Source organism: Phytophthora sojae (genome assembly GCF_000149755.1).
Source record: "Phytophthora sojae unplaced genomic scaffold PHYSOscaffold_2, whole genome shotgun sequence".
In the NCBI taxonomy this organism is placed as follows: Eukaryota; Oomycota; class Peronosporomycetes; order Peronosporales; family Peronosporaceae; genus Phytophthora; species Phytophthora sojae.
The window spans coordinates 11,513,106-11,534,212 of NW_009258116.1; the positions used below are offsets into that span (position 1 = coordinate 11,513,106).

Sequence of the window (21,107 nt, forward strand, 5' to 3'; positions counted from 1 at the left end):
CTCATTTGCAGCCACCGCGGGCCCGATCGATATACACCGACTGTACTGACTTGTTGCGCATTGTGCTGTTGTTGTGTGCGGGGGCGCGAAGCCGGACGAGGACGACGAGCGAGCCGAGGAACACACGGCGGATGGGGCTACGGCGGACGAGGACAGCGGCGCCGGCGAGTCCCCCGTGCGCGTTCTGAGCCGCGCGGACATTCTGCGCGAGCTGCATGGCGCGAGGCAGCAGCCCCGCCAAGATGACCAGCAGTCTGTGCCGTTGCCGCCGCCGGCCCCGACCAAGCTCTATAAGGTTACTGATGTCAGCGCGCTAGACTGATGGCTAATGAACTCAAAACAAGGTCCACTTGTCGCGCATCCGGCGCCTCTGATTGGCCCTTCCAAGGGTGCTTTGTGCTTTTTTGTTCACCCACGTTTCGTACGTACGCCAGTTGGCGCCGGCCTTTCGCCGAACCACTCTCACTCTTGCGACTCACGCGCTCAAGCAAGGCAGACCCGAAGATCCGCATACACCTCGCTCGCTCTCTCCTCTCTCCGACTGGGTCTCTGCGGCGCTCATGTGGACGCTGCTGCTCGTGCTGCTGCTGGGCTCGGCGGCGCTCGCTGCGGCCTTCGCGGCGTACGGCGACGTGCTGCTGACGCTGCTGCTGCGCCAGTTGGCGGCCTCGGCCGTCGGCGCCAAGTTCTCCATCTCGTGGTCGCTGCGCGAGGGCTCGCTGGAGCTGCGCGACCTGGTGCTGGGCAGGCAGGTGCTGCCCAACCTGGAGCCGCTGGCGGGGCTTCCCTTCGGACTGGAGCGGCTCGAGATGAAGCGGCTGCTGCTGGTCGCGCCGCTCTGGGCGCGCATGGTGCGCCTTGTCAGCGGCCAACCTGCAGACCCGGAGCACAAGCCCATGGAATCCAAGCTGCTGATGGCCGGGCTGCGGCTCGGCCTGACGCTCGACGCCGCCGAGAAGTGGATGTGGCAGCGCGACGCGAACGCCGAGCGCTGCGAGGAGGCGGTCAAGCAAGCGGCCAAGGCGCGCGTGGCGCGCGTCAACGCCTGGACGGCGACGGTGGCGCAGAAGCTCAAGGACCTCGCGACTCTGCGCGATCAGATCCGCGCGGCCGAGAAGCAGCAGCCCAAGACGGCGAACGAAGCGCCACTGAAGCCTGCGTTCTGGCACCTGTGGGTGGACGAGCTTCTGGATTCGTTCGAGTTCGTGCTGCAGGCGTTCTCGCTCTCGATCCGCGACGAGTACTCGGGCGCCACCGTGGGCATCGCACTCGACGAGTTCGAGATGGGCCGCAGCGGCCCTTGTGACGACGGGCGGCGCAAGCGCGATCTGCGACTGGTCAAGTATGAGATGGTCCTGAACTCGAAACCCGGCGGCAGCGCGGACGCCTGCCACTTGATCACCCCGCTCTCCATGGACATCGGCGTGTACATACCCTTCATCTTCCAGTCGCTCATTATGGGACAGGGCTCGGGCGAGCGAGCGTTTGAACTCGAGATCTCGTTCGCACAGGGACAAGAGTTTGTGGTGGAGTTCCGCCCCGCGCAAGCCGGCATGCTGTTGAAGTTGCTCCAGCCAATCAACTACTACTACGACTGGCAGACGGCTGCGTCCATCGCGGATGACCTCGCGTGTGTGCAGCTCACTCCGATCGAGTCTGAAGAGTACATGTCTCTGTTCAACGAGCAGTGCAAGCTCGACAACGAGCTGGGTTTTGTGCGTCGACTGTATGAAGGCTACAAGCAGAAGGAGGTCATACTCAAGCGACAGACCCGGCTGGATGAGCTGGAGGTGAAAGTACTGGCCACGCGCCTACTTCAATTGCGTGCGCTGTCCCTTGGCTGGGAGATCCCGGATGCAGGAAAGCCCTTGCCGTTCATTAGCGAGGAGGAACTGGAGAGGGGAAACCTACGCAAGTTCTTGGAGAACCCTGTGGATCACTACGTGGACAAGGAGAAAATTCCCGGCACGCCGCCAATGTTCCATTTGTTCCGAATGTCGTTCAAGATGGCGAAGATGAACCTCAATTTACTCGAGGACAATGACAAGCAGCTGCTGACATTTTTCGTGTACGACATGGACTTCGAACTGCGTTACCTGATGTCGAAGGTTGCTGAAAAAGACACGGCCGTGGAGATTGCGCTAGATATCGTGCGCTTTGGCTTACTGGACAACCGTGGGGCTCGTACGAATGTGTTCCGTCAGATCATGGACCGTAACCCCGAAGCTGAGGACATGATGTCGATCGCTGTGTCCCAGCGTAAGGATGGCTACATGGACGTTGGGGTGACATTCAAGCACTTTTCGCTTGTGCTTGTGTTCGACCCGCTACTGGACGTGATGCACAAGTTCCTACCCGCTATTGCTGAAGACGAGGACGAACAAATGCGGTTCATTGCGTACGAAATGGCGGACGGTATGGATTCTCCCGAACAACGAGATGCTGCGAAGCACCTTTATGTTGAAGATCTACCGAAGCCATACTCACCGCTGATGCTTGGCGGAATCTCTCTCGGCTCCAGCATTCTCTTGCAGGGTTGCGAGTTCTGTCTCGTTGGTGATTCATCGACGCTGAAGTCCCCAGTTCTGGCTTTCACTGCGGATACCAAGCTTCGAATCCTGAGCTCTGAGCGGTCGGAGGCCGTCGAGTTGGAGTTAGTGGATGTTGCATTGACCCCATGCACTATCATCTTGCGTGCTGATGGCATTGAGCTTGAGATCGGGGACGTTCGAACGATTTTGGAGCTCGAAGGCGAAGGTGTTGATCTTGCAATGGGATACAGGCTCTCGGTCGGTGATCCGTCAAGAGAATTGTCCAAGCTCACCAATGAGTCGTCCGAGTCTGGTGGAAAATCTGCGTCAAGTTTATGGAGTGTCGCTCGCAAAGCTGCCGCCAAGCAGCAAATTGTGGAGGTTGACCACCCAGACATCGAGGAGGTGGAGGAGCGCTCGCTGACACCACACCGCAGAGACAGAGTGAAAGCTGGTGCACGCAGGAAGCTGACAATGCAAATGTCCGACTTTGCTATGAACTTGTCGTCAACTGATCTGGGCGTCCTTTTGAGCATCTTGGGTTCACTCAATGAATCAATGAAGGAGGACATTGAAGTTGTCAAGAAGCGGGAGCAGGGCGAAGCTCGAATGAAAAGAGCGAGACGACAGGTTGAAGAAAAGCGGTACATGGACCGATTGAAAGCCGAGTTCAAACTGCGCGATGTTGACGGTGGAGGATCCCTGGACGTGTCAGAGATTAGGGACCTTCTTCGCAGCGCGACGGATTGTGATAATCTGACAAAGGAGGAGTTCGATGCGACTGTGGCGGATTTTGTCAGCATTGTGGATAGCGATGAAAGTGGCGACATCTCCCTGGAGGAGTTCGAAAGCGCGTTAAGCCGCAATAAGATCCTGTACACGCGGCTGCATCACCACGTGGTTGCGATTACTGGTCAGGAATATGTCGATCCGGACATGCAACGAAACAAGGTGCCGTACCTCACTGGTGATAATGCAAACACGCTTGCCAACGCAGCAGCACTTGCGACTTTTTGGGAGCGTTACGAAGAGCAGATTGGTGCGTCAACTACGTCGCTGAATGGTCAGCCACCTATTGTCGTTCAGAAGAAGATGGTGCGTGCATTCAAGAACTACGACTACGCACAAGAAGCGTGGAACCGGATCGTGAACCCTTCGCTCGTTAAACCAGGCGAACAGAGTCCCTGGTTGTTGAGCAAAGAGATGGATATGGGCGGTCGAGGAGATGTGATCGATCAGTTGTTGTCTAGCCTGAAGGACGATGCTCACACCCACACTTCCCTGAACCCGGGGTCTGTCGCTGAGCGGCAGATCTTCGTTCAGACTCTTGTTTCCACATCCTTCGGTGGGTTTTACTTGCGCCTGATTGACAATATGCTGCCATTGGGTCTTCCGGCAATTGAAACATCCCTCGAGGAACTCGGCATTTACGCAAATTTTTCGGTGTGGGAGGGTGGATCGGCAAACGCTGTCACAGACCTCCAAGCTCGAAAACGGTCGACAAACAGCTTTGGTGTCGCCAAGATCAGCTTCGATGTGTATGGCAACTACTACAACACGAAGGCACGCCAAATCGAACCCTTCATGGAGTTTTATCAAGGTATCCTTGATTTCAAAAAGGAGCCCGAGTCACCGTTGGAAGTAATTTATTCATCGGATCGCTACTTCCAAATGAACGTCACGTCAGCGTTCATGGAAGCAGTGAATTCGAACATGGCTGCATTCTCCAAGGTTGAACATCGCACGGAGGCTGAACGTCCGCACGTCAAAGAAATTGGCGCGATTTTCTGGATGCTGAACGAGAGCGGGGTGAACGTCAAGTATTATCTGGTGGCGAAAAAGCAAACGAAGGAACGCGTGCGCGAAGAGGTTGTGACGGCAGTGACTGCTGTGTCTACTGGCGAAGCGCACGCATGCATGCTTCTGGATAACAGCGAAGCGGAAGAGTATGAACAACAAAGTTTGAAGGAAAAGCAACTCCGACAAGCTTTTCGGGATGCCGATCAGGATGGAAGTGGTGAGTTGGACACTGAGGAAGTGCGCTCTGTGCTGCGAAGCGTGTATGAAGAAGAAGACAAGCAACGCAGAACTTCAGGTGCTAGGAAGTCCTCGGTATACAAGCGCAGCAGTAGCAGCATTCTGGAGAACGAAGCCGATTTTTCTCGGGCTGTTGAAGACTTTATTGCTCTGGCAGACACCGACAAGTCCGGACAAGTTTCGTGGGAAGAGTTCAAGATCGCGATCGCCAAGTCGCGTGCGACAGTCGACCGCTTCATCTCAATCGAGATCGAAGGATACCGGACGATTCATAACGTGCCATTGATGTCAATCGGACAGACTCAAGTGTATGAGCTGACACCACTGTTCGAGGACGTGGAATCGGAGGAGTCGATCGCTGCTCTCTACGATCGGGGTGTGGCTTTGCTGACGAAGGTCGAGGAGCCTACACGTCAAGAGCTGCAAAAGGCGTACGCGTGTCTACACCGAGTGAAGGAGATCGATCCAAACTACGAGTGGATTGACTCATACTATGCTGACTGCATGCGCCAATACTTGCCTGTACTAGCCGCTATTCACATTTCGGTGGATGGATTTTACGGTCTGCAAGTGAAGGTATCCGGTGCGGAGTATATTCGCAACGGGACTGCTAAGGATACGGAGCTGATCATGTACGACGAGCAAGGTGCTGTTGCTCGCTGCAACCCGGAACAGCCCGACGCAGCTAAACGTTTCTATATGCTGCCAGCGCTCGGTTCAATCAGTATTCCTTTGGATTTGGTTGGCGCTGGGTCTTTCGCTATTCGGCAAACGGGAGAAACAGAATGGAGCAACACGCTAGACCTATCTGTTGCTGATCAGCGACTATACAAGCGGATGACACGATTCGAGCAGCTTGAAGCCAAGAAGGCCTTACGTGGCGAAGGAAATGGTTCCGTATCCTCTGCCAAACGTGTCAAAGAAAAACTGGGTACGAACGCTGCACTTCCCGATCCGAATGAGTTCGTTCCTGCTGGAAAAGAAGTGGTGTATCCGTCGTCAAGTTGCATTGACAATCAGCCCACGGTCGTGATTGAGCGGATTTCTGTCAACAATGCGCAGTTGGGTACTTGGTCTTTGACGATTCAACCCCAGCTGGTACTCCACAACGTTCTCCCGTGCGGTGTTGAGTACGCAATTGTACAGCCTGATGATTGCCCTGAAGATACGCTGACTTCCAAGGGCGAGTTCCGCGTTGTGGATACCGCTGGAAAATCCAAAAAATCTCGAGCTGTGACAACGTTGGGCGAGATCGACTACTTTGCTTACGTGAACGAAGTGAACAGTCGAAAGATGCACATCGAGAGTGGTAAGACCATTCAAGTGTTCGGGTTGGACCTGAACAAACCCGCTTTGATGATGATGCGGCTTTGTGCCAGTGAGACCAACCGAGCATCGACTTGGAGCGCACCGTTCCTGGTGCACCTTGAAGCCGACCGCGAATCGTTCAATGAAGATGCGTTCGAGCTCCTATTCGATAACGGCCCAAGCTTCGTTTTCCACCCGCAGTGGGAAGAAAATGCCGCCCGCACAGTATTCTTCTACTCTCCGTTCTGGATTCAAAACCGAAGTGGCTTGGACCTTCGCTTTAAGTTGTCCCGTGGTCGGGTTTGCGCTATTGAAGAACACCGAGCGTACTTCCCTGACGCGAAGGAAATTCCTTTGATGGCGACTGCCCCGCCGGATAAGGCACTTATTAGTCTCCAGCCATTCCAGGAGACGCCGCCGACATACGAGGGTGAATCGCTGGTGCCTGAGACGACGAAAAAGTACCTACCAAACTTTCAGAAGCTGGGATGGTCCGAACCCGAGGACATGACAACTGTGGGCAAGAAGGGAGAGTTGAGGCCAAACGGATCTGGCAACTACGCTTTCGTACTCGCATTTGAAGTTCGTGCTGCACCGGCCCAGTTTTTCAGGTCAAAAATTTTCGTTATCTCGCCGCGCTTTGTGTTCCTGAACCACGTTCCACGACCACTCCAAGCAACTCCTATTCTACTGGATAAGAAGGGGGGCCGCGGCAAAAACCGTACTGAGCAGGCTGACTGCACCTTACGAGAAGGCGAAGCAGTTGTGGTGTATCGCCTGAGGGGTCCTGAGAAATATGTGGCTGGCTTACGTGTCCGTGATATGGCGAACGATAGCCAGGATGTGGGTGAATGGAGTCCGAACATGCCATTGTTTAAGCTTGACTCCAAGCTAAGTGATCCGAATGTGGCGTACAACATGTCGGAAGAGGCCGTATTCTGGACGCGTGGCAGCTTGGGCGATGGACCTGTGTGCAGCGTAAGTGTCCACGAAGTGGCTGAGACCATTTTCGCCACTATCGCGGATATTTCGACGAACCCGAACTACCGTATCGAAAACCGCTCGACTCGCTACTCCTTCCGATACGTGCAACATGGGGTAAAGACTGCGGAGGAAATTGTTCTGGCGCCTTTGGAGAGTCATTTGTTTGCATGGGAAGATCCCAAGGGAGACTTGCGGTTGCGTGTCATGGCCACACACTGGAAGGTGCCGACTATAGTGGACTTCATGCAGATCGGCGAGGTAAAGAGTGCGCCTCAAGGTCTTCACGCCGAAGTGTATATCGATGGATCTACTCGAGTCTTCGCCATGGGAGATACCACAGTGTTCTCGGACGTTCGACAACGTGCGTTTGTGAGTGATTGGCTCAGTAATACGGTTATTGACGTGTCGATGCATGGAGTTGGAATTACACTTGTGGACGAGCAGCCGCAGGAAGTGTTGAACATCACCATGGAGACCATTCGCTTTGATTCGAAGGCACGATCTCGGCGAATCTCGTTGATGGTGCACCACGTCCAATTCGACGATATGACTCCCCATTCAGCGTATCCTGTGGTTTTCGCTCCTCTGGACAGTGGCTTCAATAGCGACAAGCGCGAGGGATGGCTCCCTGGCGACGGTGAAAGACCGTTCTTCACGCTCACCTGCGAGACACTCCCGCAAAGCGGTATCGTTATCGTCAACGATTTCGACCTGCAACTCGAGTCTATGGCTGTCAAACTGAACTTGGAATACCTAATTGGGCTGAGTAACCTGCTCTTCCAGTTAATTCCTGGAAGTGACGAGGCTACAATTCTCCAGCAGGGTGTGGAGGCCAAGAATGCGATGCTACTGCTGAATGTTCCGTTCCCAGATGGATCTGTTTCTGCTGGCATGCTGATGTATTTCAAGCGCTGGCATATGAGCGAATATGACTTCGATATGGTGTTTGATTCGCTGCAAGAGGACAAGGGCGAAGGCATCTCATCCATTCTGGGCAATACCCTGGGAAGCATTGTCGGTGGCATCGCGCACGTGACGCCCGAGTTCCACTTCGGCGAGATTGTCTACCAGAACCGTTTCTTCTACGAGTACGATCTGATCTACGACGTCGTGCTGAAGATCGTACACTCCGTGATTGGCCAATGGTACAAGATCGTTGGAAGTGTCGAGATGTTAGGCGATCCAGTTGGTCTTGCCACGGACATTGTGGACGGTTTTGCACTGGCCGCTCGCCAATTGAAGCGCGACATGAAGGGAAAAAGCCGGCGTAAGGGCGAAAGTGCGGTGACTGTCGTACAGACGATTTTTGGTGTCCCCCTGAGGTCTATTGGTAAGGTGTCAAATGGGCTTGGCGACGTGGTCAAGAAGGCTACGTACTTCGAAAGCCAGGAGGACCCGAATGAACCCCGCCACATTCCTGAAGGTTTTGTGCAAGGTGGCAAGGTACTTGGCAAAAGTATTGCGTACGGCGTGTCAGGATTCGTGAAGGAACCCGTGCGTGGCGCTAAGAGTGGGGGTGTGAAGGGCTTCGCGAAGGGTGTCGGCCGTGGAACGTTGCAGCTTGTTGCTTCCCCTGTTGTTGGCACGCTTGGTGTGGTTGAAAAGCTGTCGCAGTCGGTGAACAACACAACGCATCTGATGGACGAGAAGCACTTCGAAGGAACCCGCCGACCTGCCCGCAATCTCCAGACAGGATCGCTCAAGCAACTTTCGGATTCAAACGTGATTACGGAGGTGGAGGTGCACTGCTTGTATGTCGACGGACTGCCCGATAACGTGAACCCGAAGGTGGTGGTGCGCGTGTATTCTCAGACGGACGGCTATCCTGCGAAGGAGCTCGGTGAATACAAGTCTTCGACAATGCGCCACACGGGAACACCCAAGTACGACCAGTCGTGGCTGATTGGAGTGACTTCGCTGGACACGTTCGTTGAGGTGAATGTCTACCACAAGCGGAAGCCGCTGCCCAAGAAGCGCCTGGGATTTGTGCGCTTCTCCATGGAGGACATCTATCGTGACTTTGAGTCGGTGCCTGCGAAGCTTTTGGCGGATACGAACGCTAAAATGCAGCTCAAGCGCCGCAAGCGTGTGCGCGGCAGTATCATCAGCAAGTTGGCTTCGGCCAGCGAGCATCCGGTGGAGGTTCGGGACGACTCGTGGCGACAGCGACTCAGCCGCCCGCCAAAGTCGGGCAGCAGCATTTTGTCGGAGGATGAGAACGAGGGATTCGAGGACTACGACCAAGAGGTTAGTGTCCTGAGCGGGAACTCGATCTGCTTGGATGGCACGTTCCCGCCCTCGCCCGTGGGCATCCCGCTGGAGGAGTGCGAGTCGGAGGCGAAGATTTACCTCAGCATCCGCTACGTGAACGACATGCGGCGGTACGCGTAAGCTGCGCGAAGGATAGCGTAGCAATAAAGGCGAGTACATGCGGCAACCACACGCGCGAGCTGTGCGAAGGGATAGCGCAGCAACTGCAGACGTCAATATATTTCTTCTTACTAGTCACGAGCGAAAGTTGCCTTGTTGTTGAAGTGAGTACAGTATTTACTCTGAGAATTAATACTAGTTTTGACTGACCACAGGACAGCAAGACGAAGCATGGCTCAGCGCGCGACGACGGCCGTGGCGCATGGCGCGCTCCAGAGGTGAGCTGCCCTTCCTCCTTCCGTCTAACCTCGTGCTCGACACCATCTCTCTCTTACTCACCTCGCTGTTATGGCATTGCAGGCTGCCGTACGTCCGCACGGCGTCGGAGATCCAGGAGATGAAGTTCTGGCGGGCGCCTGTGCGCGAGAGCCACCACATCGTGGACCCCATCAAGCGCGCCAAGAACCACACGTCGCGCGTTATCAACATGCAGCTGAGCAAACTCTCGAGCGTCACGCGACAGGCCTCGCTGGACTTCCCGGCGCTCAAGCGCATGCACCCGTTCGAGAGGGTACGTCATGGAGGAGGAAGGAGTGGAGTGGAGTAGCTCGATGAGGCAACTTATCTCACCATGACTCTGCTGCTGCTGCTGCTGCTAACTGACAGGAAGTGGTGATGCTCACGTTGGGCAAAGGGACCTACGAGAACCACCTGCAGAAGCTGCGGCGAGTGTACGCGTCGCTGCACAACACTGGCAAGCAGTACGAGCGCGAGTGCCAGGAGCTGCGCACGAAGCAAGAGGCGGTGGACTGCGGCCTGCGCTGCATTGAGGTACGGACGGGATTGCAGGTTGCACTGAGGCTATGGGGCTGTTGCTCATGAGTTATTATTGCTGGGGAACGATGCAATGCAGGAGCTCAAGAAGATTGTTGACGACAGCGCGGGGACGCTGCGAGATGCGGCGAACATGGCGAAGGTGATGGAAGTCGCAAACACACAAAGCGCCGAATACGTACTGACGCTTGTTGCTGTTTATCCTGAAAGGCTCTTCGCGGCCTCCCGCACGTGGATCTTGACAAACCGATTTTTGCGTTTGTTGGAGCCCCCAACGTTGGTACGCTGGTTATCTGCGTCATATGCACTCGCGGCTCCTATTCATTCACATACGGTGTGCGTTCGTTTGTTGTGTTGCCCATAGGAAAATCCTCGCTAGTCCGCGCTCTGTCGACTGCTTCACCCGAGGTAGATACGCGTTACTTGGCTACCCGAGCTCGTTCCGACAGTTCGTTGCAAACTGATGACGACTTTTGATCGTTTTGCCGGTAGGTGGCTAACTATCCTTTCACGACGCGCGGAATCACCATGGGCCACATTTTTGTTGAAGGCATCTCGTACCAGGTAATGCTAGCCATGCTCGGCGTGTCCACCACCGTGTACTGTACTCACACCACGCTGACACCTTGTTGCAGATTGCGGATACTCCTGGATTGATCTTCCGACCGGACGAAAGCCGTAATGCTATTGAAAAGTTAGCAATCGCCATGATGGAGAAGACGCAGGCCGTACGTCACGCTACTTTAATTACCCATGCGATTTCGCAATGCTCTGACCCTGGATTTACCCGACGCGTTGCAGTCGATTGGCTTTGTGTTTGATCCAACGGGGTCATCTGGAACGCCGACAGCGGACCAAATTCTGCTGCGCGACGAACTTCGCCACCGCGTGGCAGCAGCTCGCCCAGAGCACAAGTGGATCGACATCATCTCGAAGATTGACCAGCCTTCGGACGACGCAGCATCGCTCAAGGACAGGTACGAGTTTCTGCCTGTTTTCAACTCTCTTCGTGTCTTCATGCTTACTCGCCGGTCTTGATGCAGGTTGGGGTCGTGTTTTTCCGTCTCGGCGCAGACGAACGAGGGTCTGATGGAGCTGGGAGATGGGATTCGCCAAGTTCTGACCGAGTCTGCTTGTGCGGACGGCTTCTTGGAGTAACGCCAAAGTAATAGAGCGATGTTACAGTGAGCGCGTGCCTAATTACATGTAATATTATACTGGGTTAAGGAAACTTGAGTGCTGCAACTGTACCACGATCGCCCAGAACGATACTTATGTACCGTACTTCACAAATGCGACAGCTGGTCCATCAGTTGTTCATTTGAGAACAAGGCGAGCGGGCGTGCGTGGCAGAGGCCGACGAGCGAGCGCACAACTTGAGAGCTACAATGCTGGGGAAGAAGGCGCTGGAGGGCATCGCCGCCTACAAATACAAGGCGTGAGTGGGGCGCTGCACTCGCGAGGGACGTCGACGAGGCTGACTCTTGCTCTGCTGTGCTCGCTGCAGGGGCTCGTACACGTACCTGGACAATGTGTTGAACTACTTCTGGACGTACTCGGTACAGTTGCTGCCCGTCTGGATGGCGCCCAACCTCGTGACCATGATCGGCACGGTCGTCATGATGTTCACGACGGTGGTGCAGCTCTACTACGCGCCGCACTTCTCGGAGATCTGCCCTACCTGGGTGCGTGTGGCTGCCAGCTCCAGGCTAGATCCAAAGTTTGAAATTGCAACAACTGACTGAAGTGCCCCCTTGCTGTGCTCAGGTCTACATCTTGTCGGCGCTGGGTCTGTTCTTCTACCAGACGATGGACGCGCTGGACGGCAAGCAGGCCCGCCGCACGGGGGCTTCGTCCCCGCTGGGCCAACTGTTCGATCACGGGTGTGACGCGGTGTGCACTGTCTTCAACGTGCTGAGCGCTGCTGCCACGTGCCAGGTGGGCGTTGGCCTGCGTCCGTACATTGCGCTGTCGTCGGTGTCCATCGCGTTCTACCTGGCGCAGTGGGAGGAGTACCACACGGGCGTCATGAGCTGCGGCAACGGCTTCTACGGCGTCACGGAGGGCCAGCTCACTTTGGTGGCAGTCCACTTGGCGGCCGCGTTCTTTGGCGCGGGCTTCTGGACGGCGGATCTCCCATTTGAAACGCCGTTCTCACTGACCATGACGGACGTGCTCATTGGTGCGCTTGTGGCGAGTAACGTGTTGCTGGCGTACGGCAACATCTCCAACGTGCTGCGCGCGGCTCCCGACGCCATCCCGCGTGACGAACTGGGCAATAAGCAGATCTCGAAGCCGCTTGCGCTGTTCCAGCTGATCCCCATCGGTATCTTACTGGTGCTGGGATCGCTTTGGATCTGCGGCCCTGATGCTGCGAACTACGAAAAGTACCCGGTCCTGTTCCTCTTCCCAATTGGCATCGGCTACGTGTTCTTCTCGGTACGTGATTGCAACGGTTGCCTCTTTTTGTAAGGTTTTCTCACTGTTTGTGGTGTGCTATTGTAGACGCGAATGATCGTTAGCCACATGTGCAAGGTCCCGTTCACCCCGCAGCTACGTGTCATTATCCCGTTCGGCTTCGTGATCTTCAATGCGTACGGACCCGCCGTGGGACTGCTTTCAAAACCACTGATTCCGACGATTTTGGCGTCGTCGCTGTACGTGGTCTTCATCGTGCTGGTGTACCTGCACTTTGTTTCCGGCGTCGTGAAGGACATCTGCGACTTCCTGAACATCTTCCTTTTCAAGATCAAGCCGGTGACGACGGACTCGGAGAAGACCAAGTAGAGTTATGCCATGGGGGCCCAAGCAAGGGTACTACGCGTGGGAGGAGATTGAGGGGAGGATACATGAGTAAGGTGACTGACAGCATTAGTTAGAAACACGCGAATGTGTCTACCAGCTACTGTTTGGCCATGAGTGGCGGCATCCGTGCCAGGCCGATTTCCATTCTAGAAATCCCAATTCCAGTCGTCCGCCTTGGCACCAGCCGTTGATGACAGCTTCATCGCACCTAGGGGCTCATGCTTTGCCTTTGCCTTTGCTTGAGCCTCTGCGCGACGCTCGCTGGCTGTTTTTCGGCTCGAAGCTAGCCCACCGTACGAGCCTGGTGCGGTCTGGTTGGTCATGAAAGATGAGGTATTCAGTCCACTGGAACTCTTTTGGGAACTTGCGTTAAGGCCGGTGGCCTTAGGCGCCGACACGTCGAGATCAAGATCATCATCGCCACCCCAGTTGTCATCCCACGCGTTGTCGCTGCTCATCGCGAAGGTAGACGTTGCAGATGTGGTATCCTTGGCTGAAGTTGCCAAACCCGAACCTGAGTTGCGAGACACATTTAACTTCACCGATGAAGACGATGACGACAACGACGTAGATAAGGAAGATGCTGCCGGAGACGTGAACGACGAAGTAGCCCCTCGGTTCACCGATAACGACGAGCCAAAACCCGAACTTGTGCGCTTAGGACTGTCGAGTCCGTCCAAGTCGTCATCATCACCCCAACCTTCTTCAGCCGTTAGGTCATCTGCTGGAAACGCGTTGGACCTGTTGTGCTTCGATAATGAGGCAGTTGTCGAACTGAACGCACTGTTCTGGTTTGTGCTACTCGAAAAGGAGGAAGTTCGCGACGAAGAAGCAGCAGCTGAAGCCCCTGACGCAGAGAGCGCGGAGGATGACCCACCTGATCCAACCAGCTTGTTCACGTTCGAAGCCACAGCCGAAGAGGCCCACGCAGTAAGCGATGACGCATATCCGCCCGAACTGTGAGCACCATTTGACGACGGTGGAGTGACTCCAGCAGCGCCAGTTCCGCCCACATGCTCGTCTTCTCCTGAAGCGCGCTTCAGCTCACGTTCCTTGGCTTCTAGCTCCTCCCTAATCTTCATCTGAGCTGCTTCATCCATGACCTTCTTCATAAAGAGATCCATCGAAACTTTCGCCTGATCTCGAACAGTAATTGAAACGTCAAGAAGGAGAGGAGCGATTGCTGGGACAATACTCCCAGCCATGCCCTGTGGCGTGAAGTATTCCTATGTGTTTGGACACACGTTGCGTTAGCCAGATGCGAGTACAGAGCAAAAGGCTTTACGCAAAGCTACTTACTTGACACGCAGTCATTGAGCGGAGTCCAGCAAGACGTGCATGTGGGAACGGGTCTCGAAGAGCTTTCGCGAACGCTGGAAAAAGTACCTTGGGCCTTGTAGCATCATTGAGTTTGCTAGCGATCTTTCCTAGACAAATCGTAGTGTTGGTGCGGATGGCTGGTTCAGGGTCAGACTGTTTTCACATACATCAACAAAGGGTAAGCAGACCAAGTTTTGAACAACAGTTGTCGCAATCTACGTACCTGAAGCTTCGCGAAATACTTCATCACACGGTTGTTGAGATTACTGTCCGACAACTTGTCCGCAATATGCAGCATCGATTTGACAGTGAGCTCACGTAAGACTGGAGCCGCATCAGTGAAACCACTACAGAGATTGTCAAAGACAACGGAGCTGTTGACGAGTTTTGCGTCGAAGTGGACCGCAAATTTCTCCATCATCTGCAAAAGCTGCACGCGGACAGCACGGTCGTTACAACTGAACAGCTTGATGATAATAGGGAGCACCTCCGCCTTGAACTCTTCAGCAGACAGCGAGCTACCAATCTGCACCATGGCCGGAAGCATGTGGCTGGCGGAGGGGTCAAGCTTCACAGGGCCGTTTTTAGTTCCAGTCGCTGCTCCGAACTCCACCACTTGCTTCAATGCTGGTAAAATTTTGTGTACACCAAAGCACCGCGGCAACGTCTCCAGGTTGGCACAGAGTTCTTTGTAGAACGCGACTTTTTCATCCGAATCCTTGACAGCAAGGTTCTCCAGGAAATCCATCCGTTTAATAAACGGCGTGTCAAAGTAGCTGCAGCTGAGCATCTTCTGTGGATTTGGCCGCCGCGCAGCATTATCGTCAATAGCCTTACGGAACTGTGTTCGGATTGCTGGCGGGATATTTGCGGCCGTCGATACGTCACTAGACCGAAATTGGCCATCGTTGAAGACGTAGTACATAAGGCAAGCGAATGCCCAAATATCCACTCCATGCGATGGCCCTGTTGCGACTGCCTTCCAATCGGAGCGCTGGCATTCTGAAACAACACACCATCGCAATCATAAATAACGGCGATTAGATTACCACTACGTTCCGACATGATCGCAACATCGGATACACACCTGGTGACTTGTAGTTGATGTCTGCGTATTGCTGGAAAGCCGTGTAAATATAAGACGGTCCATCGCTCGTTACCTCGGCCGTCAGCTCAAACCCACCCAGCTTCCAGTCGCCACCCTGTCAATACGTTCAACAGTTTAGAGCAAAGCCGAAATATTAGGAAAAATAACGTACAGCGAGTATTGATTCGCACCTTGGTCACGAAGATACTCTGCGGCGTGAGGCGACCGTGCATGAGTTTGCAGTCGACGGTGATGAACTGCAGCGCTCTCAGAATGCTGCGCAAGCCCCAGGATACACACATGGTAAACTCCTCGCTGTTGGCGCCGTACTCCATACGCAGCGCCGTGAGAAACTCTGACAGCGGCATGACATGCTCCGTGACGATGATCACGGGCCCGTTGTTGGGGATCTCAGTGCCGTCCAAGTAGGCCAGGATGTTGGGGTGGCGCAGCGTCTTGATGCGGCGCAGGGCGTTCTGCGTGAGCTGCCCCGCTGGCTGCCGGGACTTGAAGATGGACACGGCGTGCGACGGGTCCTGCTTGCTCTTGCCCGAGTACAGAACGAAGTCCGGCAGCCCCTCGAACACGACGCTCTCCCCCGCGGCGCCGCCTGCCGCCACGTTCCCGTCCATCGACGGGGTGTCCATCGAGTACGGCAGCCCGCCCGTGGCGCTCGAGCCCACGAGGCCCCCGAGCGTCTTGAGGAAGTTCATCTCGCCTCCTCCCCTCGCCTTCGCTTTGCTCAGTGCGCGCCCACGTGTGCGTGCTTTGGCTAATCGAGTGGAAGAAAAAGCTATAAGCGCCAGGATTGGTCAAAAAGAAAAAAGTCTGATTTTCCTGCGACGTGTGAAGGCTTATCAAACGAGAGAGGTTAAAGAGCAACTTCACGCCTCCATGAAGCGCTTCACGGCGTCAACCAGGTCGGCCTTCCGCCCGACCGCTGCGAGGCCGTGCGCATGCAGGAACGCCTTGAGTTGAGGGATGGTCTTCTTTTGGATGGCGTTGGAGGCGACCAGCGCGGCCCACTCCTCCTTGTCGAACGTCTCCCCCGCTTCAGGTTTGCCTGCTTTCGCTTTCGCAGACTTCTTGGTCGTCGTCTTGCGCCCTCCTGAAGCCGAGGACTGGTGCCCAGAGAAAACACACCCGTTAGTTTAGCAGTATTGCTTTACTAGGACAAGCAAACGCAGATGACTGACCTTGCGCTTAGCGTTGGTGGACGCGTCAATCAGCTCTCCACCGCAGACTTCTCGGAAGGCTGTGATAGCGTCCTAGAGATCATACACATAGTTCAGCCTAGGTGTTCACAGCGCAATTCGCACCCTTCGCTCTTACCTTGACTTCGTCCTGGCCAAACCCCTCGGCATCGGGCAGGGTGGTGTCTTTCGCTTCGTCGAATTGCAGCACTTCCTCGTCCAGGGCAAGCGCTTGAATGGCAGCATAGTGCTTTTGCAGCTCTAGCATTTCAGATAGAAAGCGTTTACTTGATGGTCACTCCAGCATCAGTGATACTGTTGAAACGTACCTGGGTTCTCGAAACTAGGTGCTTCCGTCAACTTCAGCGTCGAAATCAAGTGCTTCGCAGCGTCAATCTTTTCCTGATTAACTGTAGCAGATACGAACGAGAACTAGTTAGCGGCAGTGACGCGCTCAACAAGTTCCTCTGGGACTTACCGTTCGTGACGGGATCGACAGGAATGTCTCGAATGTCATCCAGGTATGGCAAGAAAATGACATTGAGTCCTGACGGTTGCACTTGACCCATCTCGTCATTCTCTTCCTCTTGGGGGACGAGTGCCACGAGGCGAGGTTCACTTGTTTTCCGCGCAATCAATCTCGCCAAGGCGAACTTATTCTTTCGAACCATTGAGTTCAGGATCGCCATAAAGGCCGTGGAGCTTCCTTCGATGTAGCCGTCGCAAGGGTACACAAAGTACGGGGAGCGGATGTTTTCGTTCCACTTGAGAGAGCTCAACGGCTTAAAGCAGATCAGCTGAAGTCCTGGAGCATCGTAGTGCTTAATTTCCACAACGTCGTCCCGTGTGAAGTACACGCGCTTGCCTCCGTAGTCGATGTACTTTTTGATCTGATCGGGAGTGAGGTAGGCTCCAGTGTCTTCACAAAGCCACTTCGTCTCTGTTTTCAGCGGGGTGTTCGTGCTTGCATCAAGGGCCACAGGGGTGTTCTTGCGCTGCACAACTACCAACGCGTAAAGCTCCACCCCAATCGACACACCCTTCGTGATGTGGAGAGGGAACGCCGTCAGTCGGCGCTTACGGAAACGCTTACGCAGCGACCCGTCCATCAGATCATCCAGAGAGCCGACAGGAAAAGCTGGCTGATAAGACGCTTCGTTTTCAACAACTTCTTCGTTTGCATCGGCCGAGAAATCTTTGAAGCTGCAACCGTAGAACTTGGACAGGTCGAAACTTTCTTTCCCTGGCGGGGTGATGTAGAATAGGTTCAACGTTCGCTTTAGCTCCGTGTGGTTCTGTCGCACACGAACCACGAAAAGCGCTCAGAGAACCGTGGAATAACAATTATTTGTGAATGTCCAAAGATACCTGAACTTGCTTCTGGATCCGCCCAACTTCTTCTCCATCTGGGCCCTGCGGACTGTCATCATTCGTGAAAATCCAGATGCGCTGCGAGTCTTTCTTCTTCAAGCTATCAAACAGTAGCACGGAATGTACGTTAGAAAACGCATCAATATGTCTGCAGCACCATATGAGCAACATACTTCGCGTTGGAAAACGAGATCCCACATTGCCACAGCGCATTGCTAAATGAGAGCTTGTCTGAGTTCTCCATGGACTCGTATTCTGCTTGTACGTCTGCTTCAAGCAGCGCCTAGGGATACGCACAGCAAAGTCACGGTTAAATCAATAATTAATAAAACAGGACGGCTGCATATTAAACCTGTAAGTCCTTGATCCGCTGTGCTGACGGATAGCCTAATGGCTGAAGCTCATAGACTTGCTCCAGCGTGCCTGCTTCTCCGCGCTTATTCTGCACGAGGCACAAACCAGCAGCAAGACGGTTAATTCATTATCCGTAACGTGCATGCTAGATTCGTACTACCAAACTACGCGTCCACATACCGTCCCAAAGAAGACAACGCTTAATTGGGAGTTGTCGTTCGCGACTACTTTGGACTTGAGCAGCTTGATCACCAGCTCCACAACCGCGTGGAACCACGTGGACGGAGCCTTCGCCTCGTCAGCGTGCGGATACGGGGTGAACATGACCTTACGTACGTCGAGCAGCACGATGAGCGCATCCTTCCCGCTCTCGGCGAGCTCCCAGTCCTCCTCCTCGCCCACTGATTGCTCCCCAGTCGCGCTCTGGCTGCCCCATACGTCCATGCTTGGGTCAAAATCCGAAAATGATAGTTGATGGCTACGATCTTTGAAATGGCTACAAAACGCAAGTTTTTTTTCTGACTCGATTATTATTAATGAACCAGGTGTGAATGAAGTTCAAGCCGAAGACACACCGCGCTGAGATAGATCCGAGGACAGGAAACTCGACGAAGAGACGATTTCATTCTCGACGTTCTCACGCAGAGCGCGTAGAATCGCTTTAGATAGCCGTGGATACTCCTTCGACTGGAAATTGCGCTCGAAGTAGGCGCTGCGGCGATCCAACACCTCGAGGAGCGCTGAGCAGGAGGAGATCCCATCTGCGTCAAGACGGCGACTCAACGCGCGTAGATCATCTGACCGCCACATGAACTGTGCTCGCAGACACTCCATAGCTCTCTGTAGTGACTGCGAGCAGTATATTGAGCGAGGGAGGGCGCTCAAGTCAGTCTGCCCGGCAGAATCATAGTGTACGGAGTTATCGTAGAGGAGTCTTGCCGCAGGCCATTCTGGAATCACTCTCGATGAATTGGAAGAGGCCCCAGCATCCTTCCATGCCTCCATGAGCGTTGGATACTGCTGCAACAGAGATTCCTTTTGACGAGCATCACTGGAGCGGTACAACAGCCCACAGAACTCGTCCGCCGTGTACGTGCACGTCTCCCACTTCGTTTCATACATCTTCTTGAGCACCTCGAACTCCTCCAGCCACTGCCTTTCGAATCGCTCGTCTTCTAGCTGCTCGCGGAGCAGCTCGTCTTCGCCGCCATCGATTTCTGCTTGTATCTTGGACTTGACCTTGAGGAGTGCCCCCATTAGACCTCGTTTCTGAGTCGCAGTAGCTTCTGTAACGGTGTCGTTGTTGTGTTCTTGCTTGACATCGTCAGGAGCACGCCGCAAGAAAGACAGCGTGTTGGGGCCTACACTTGCGGCGCGCAAGAGGTCAACAACCACAGCTACTTCCTTGTGTCGGCAATCTTCTCCGTTCACCCCGACAAGCCAATCACCTAGTTGCAGAGATCCCAGAGCCTGCTTGTTTGGAACGTCGTGCCCGTCGCCCACGCCCTCCGACCCCTCCACAAACCCGTCCACCACCAAATCATGACCCGCGCCGTCCGAAGCGGCCACCTTGGCGAAGTATATGCCAAAGCCCTTGTCGGTCTTCTCGATAACAGTGTCGAACTCCATGTCTCGCGCCGTGTCAGTGGGAGGTGCCTGGCATGTGAAGCAACTCAAGAAAGATACAATACGAAAAGCTACGGCGCGCGACTGATGCGCTGTTTAAAACACTTGTTGCAATTAGTTTAAAACATGGGCGATGTTAACGTCGCAGGGCCATGCTCAGCGTCGCCCTGGGCCATCAGGACGGTCGTGTCACAGAACGCTTGCCTGCGAAAAATCACGAAACGTGTAACCGCTGAAAAAAACTTGTTTGAAACTCCCCAGAACAGGTCTCTAAGCGAAGGCAAACGCACCGAACAGTTTTGCGCTTTTTGCTACTATAACGGCTAGGACATGCACTTGTTATATTTATTACCATTATCACCACTATTTTGGTGAGTACTATGCATGTAACGCTTCATATGACTGCACTAGATATTTTAATTCTCATACTAGAGATGCTCTAAGAGCATCTCCGGCGGTTGGTCTCAAACACGGTTATAATTGATGTCGGCAGCATCATCATGTTGCTATTGGTATTGATTGCAACTGCCACTGTCGCCGCCAGCTACTGCGGCTGCTACTGTCACAGCTACTGCCACTGCTTCAGTCACTGACACTGTCACTGCCTCTACCGCTGCTACTGCTACTGCTACCCCATCACTACTTCTATTGCTATACTACTGACATTCCACTATTGTTAAAGAAATTGCTTTTGGTATTGCTAACTGTGGCGAGCGCTACTTCTGGGTACTGTTACTGCTTATCCCTACTGCAACTACAGCTACTAAAACTACTATTTCACTATTGCTAATAATATCATAGTAATGCTGTCATTGATGTTGCTAGTTCATATCTCCTGCTATCGCTTCTGCGACTGTTTAGTATCTGCTGCCACTGCGGTTACCGCTGTTATTTACGCTACAACTACGATATCAGCATTGATAATGACATTGCAATGATATTTCCCCTGCTTTCTTCTTCACGCCGGAGAAAGACTGCCAAAATCTACTTCATGTTTCTATTATATATTGCTGCATAATATCACTGGGCATCTCATGGCTTGCGCAAGCTAAATTTACAAGTAGATGCCGTCTGAACATCGCCGTCCCCACAAGCATTACCGATGATCTTAACTTCTTATCGGTCGTCTAGACTTTGTATATCACTCTCCTCTTTTCTAAATAATATATGTAACTTGTTTGCTGCGTAAGTAATATCAATACGAAGTATTAATATTTACAATTCAGTAAAATGCTATTGGAATTGTTCGCCTGCGTCAAGATCACTGCCCGCTACCACTGCAACTGC

General features: G+C 53.9%; 6 protein-coding genes across 6 annotated transcripts; 3 read left to right on the forward strand and 3 right to left on the reverse strand.

Annotated features, from left to right (window-relative positions):
- Nucleotides 1-560: 560 nt before the first annotated feature.
- PHYSODRAFT_540988 (hypothetical protein) lies at nucleotides 561-9,356 on the forward strand (the record flags this gene model as incomplete). The annotated part of the gene is made up of 1 exon (XM_009523463.1): nucleotides 561-9,356. The coding sequence occupies one exon, from the start codon at nucleotides 561-563 to the stop codon at nucleotides 9,249-9,251; it is 8,691 nt and encodes a 2,896-aa protein (XP_009521758.1). The 3' UTR covers nucleotides 9,252-9,356.
- Nucleotides 9,357-9,627: 271 nt separating this feature from the next.
- PHYSODRAFT_312474 (hypothetical protein) lies at nucleotides 9,628-11,222 on the forward strand (the record flags this gene model as incomplete). The annotated part of the gene is made up of 10 exons (XM_009523464.1): nucleotides 9,628-9,801; nucleotides 9,897-10,061; nucleotides 10,144-10,206; nucleotides 10,275-10,344; nucleotides 10,429-10,472; nucleotides 10,557-10,628; nucleotides 10,700-10,792; nucleotides 10,866-11,041; nucleotides 11,108-11,180; nucleotides 11,220-11,222. The coding sequence occupies 10 exons, from the start codon at nucleotides 9,628-9,630 to the stop codon at nucleotides 11,220-11,222; spliced, it is 933 nt and encodes a 310-aa protein (XP_009521759.1).
- A 198-nt stretch (nucleotides 11,223-11,420) lies between these two features.
- PHYSODRAFT_354159 (hypothetical protein) lies at nucleotides 11,421-13,086 on the forward strand. The gene is made up of 3 exons (XM_009523465.1): nucleotides 11,421-11,502; nucleotides 11,572-11,749; nucleotides 11,832-13,086. The coding sequence occupies exons 1-3, from the start codon at nucleotides 11,453-11,455 to the stop codon at nucleotides 12,534-12,536; spliced, it is 933 nt and encodes a 310-aa protein (XP_009521760.1). The 5' UTR covers nucleotides 11,421-11,452; the 3' UTR covers nucleotides 12,537-13,086.
- PHYSODRAFT_556037 (hypothetical protein) lies at nucleotides 13,016-16,037 on the reverse strand (the record flags this gene model as incomplete). The annotated part of the gene is made up of 5 exons (XM_009523466.1): nucleotides 15,468-16,037; nucleotides 15,277-15,391; nucleotides 14,413-15,191; nucleotides 14,169-14,342; nucleotides 13,016-14,095 (listed from the first exon to the last, which is right to left on the reverse strand). Exons 1-5 carry the CDS (start codon nucleotides 15,987-15,989, stop codon nucleotides 13,016-13,018), a joined length of 2,670 nt encoding a protein of 889 aa, XP_009521761.1. The 5' UTR covers nucleotides 15,990-16,037.
- A 123-nt stretch (nucleotides 16,038-16,160) lies between these two features.
- Nucleotides 16,161-18,638, reverse strand: PHYSODRAFT_484094 (hypothetical protein; the record flags this gene model as incomplete). Its single annotated transcript, XM_009523467.1, has 9 exons — nucleotides 16,161-16,348; nucleotides 16,469-16,544; nucleotides 16,615-16,730; nucleotides 16,799-16,871; nucleotides 16,958-17,764; nucleotides 17,838-17,940; nucleotides 18,014-18,123; nucleotides 18,193-18,282; nucleotides 18,375-18,638. 9 exons carry the CDS (start codon nucleotides 18,636-18,638, stop codon nucleotides 16,161-16,163), a joined length of 1,827 nt encoding a protein of 608 aa, XP_009521762.1.
- A 114-nt stretch (nucleotides 18,639-18,752) lies between these two features.
- On the reverse strand, nucleotides 18,753-19,451 carry PHYSODRAFT_484593 (hypothetical protein; the record flags this gene model as incomplete). Its single annotated transcript, XM_009523468.1, has 2 exons — nucleotides 18,753-19,034; nucleotides 19,110-19,451. 2 exons carry the CDS (start codon nucleotides 19,449-19,451, stop codon nucleotides 18,753-18,755), a joined length of 624 nt encoding a protein of 207 aa, XP_009521763.1.
- Between the last annotated feature and the right edge of the window lie 1,656 nt (nucleotides 19,452-21,107).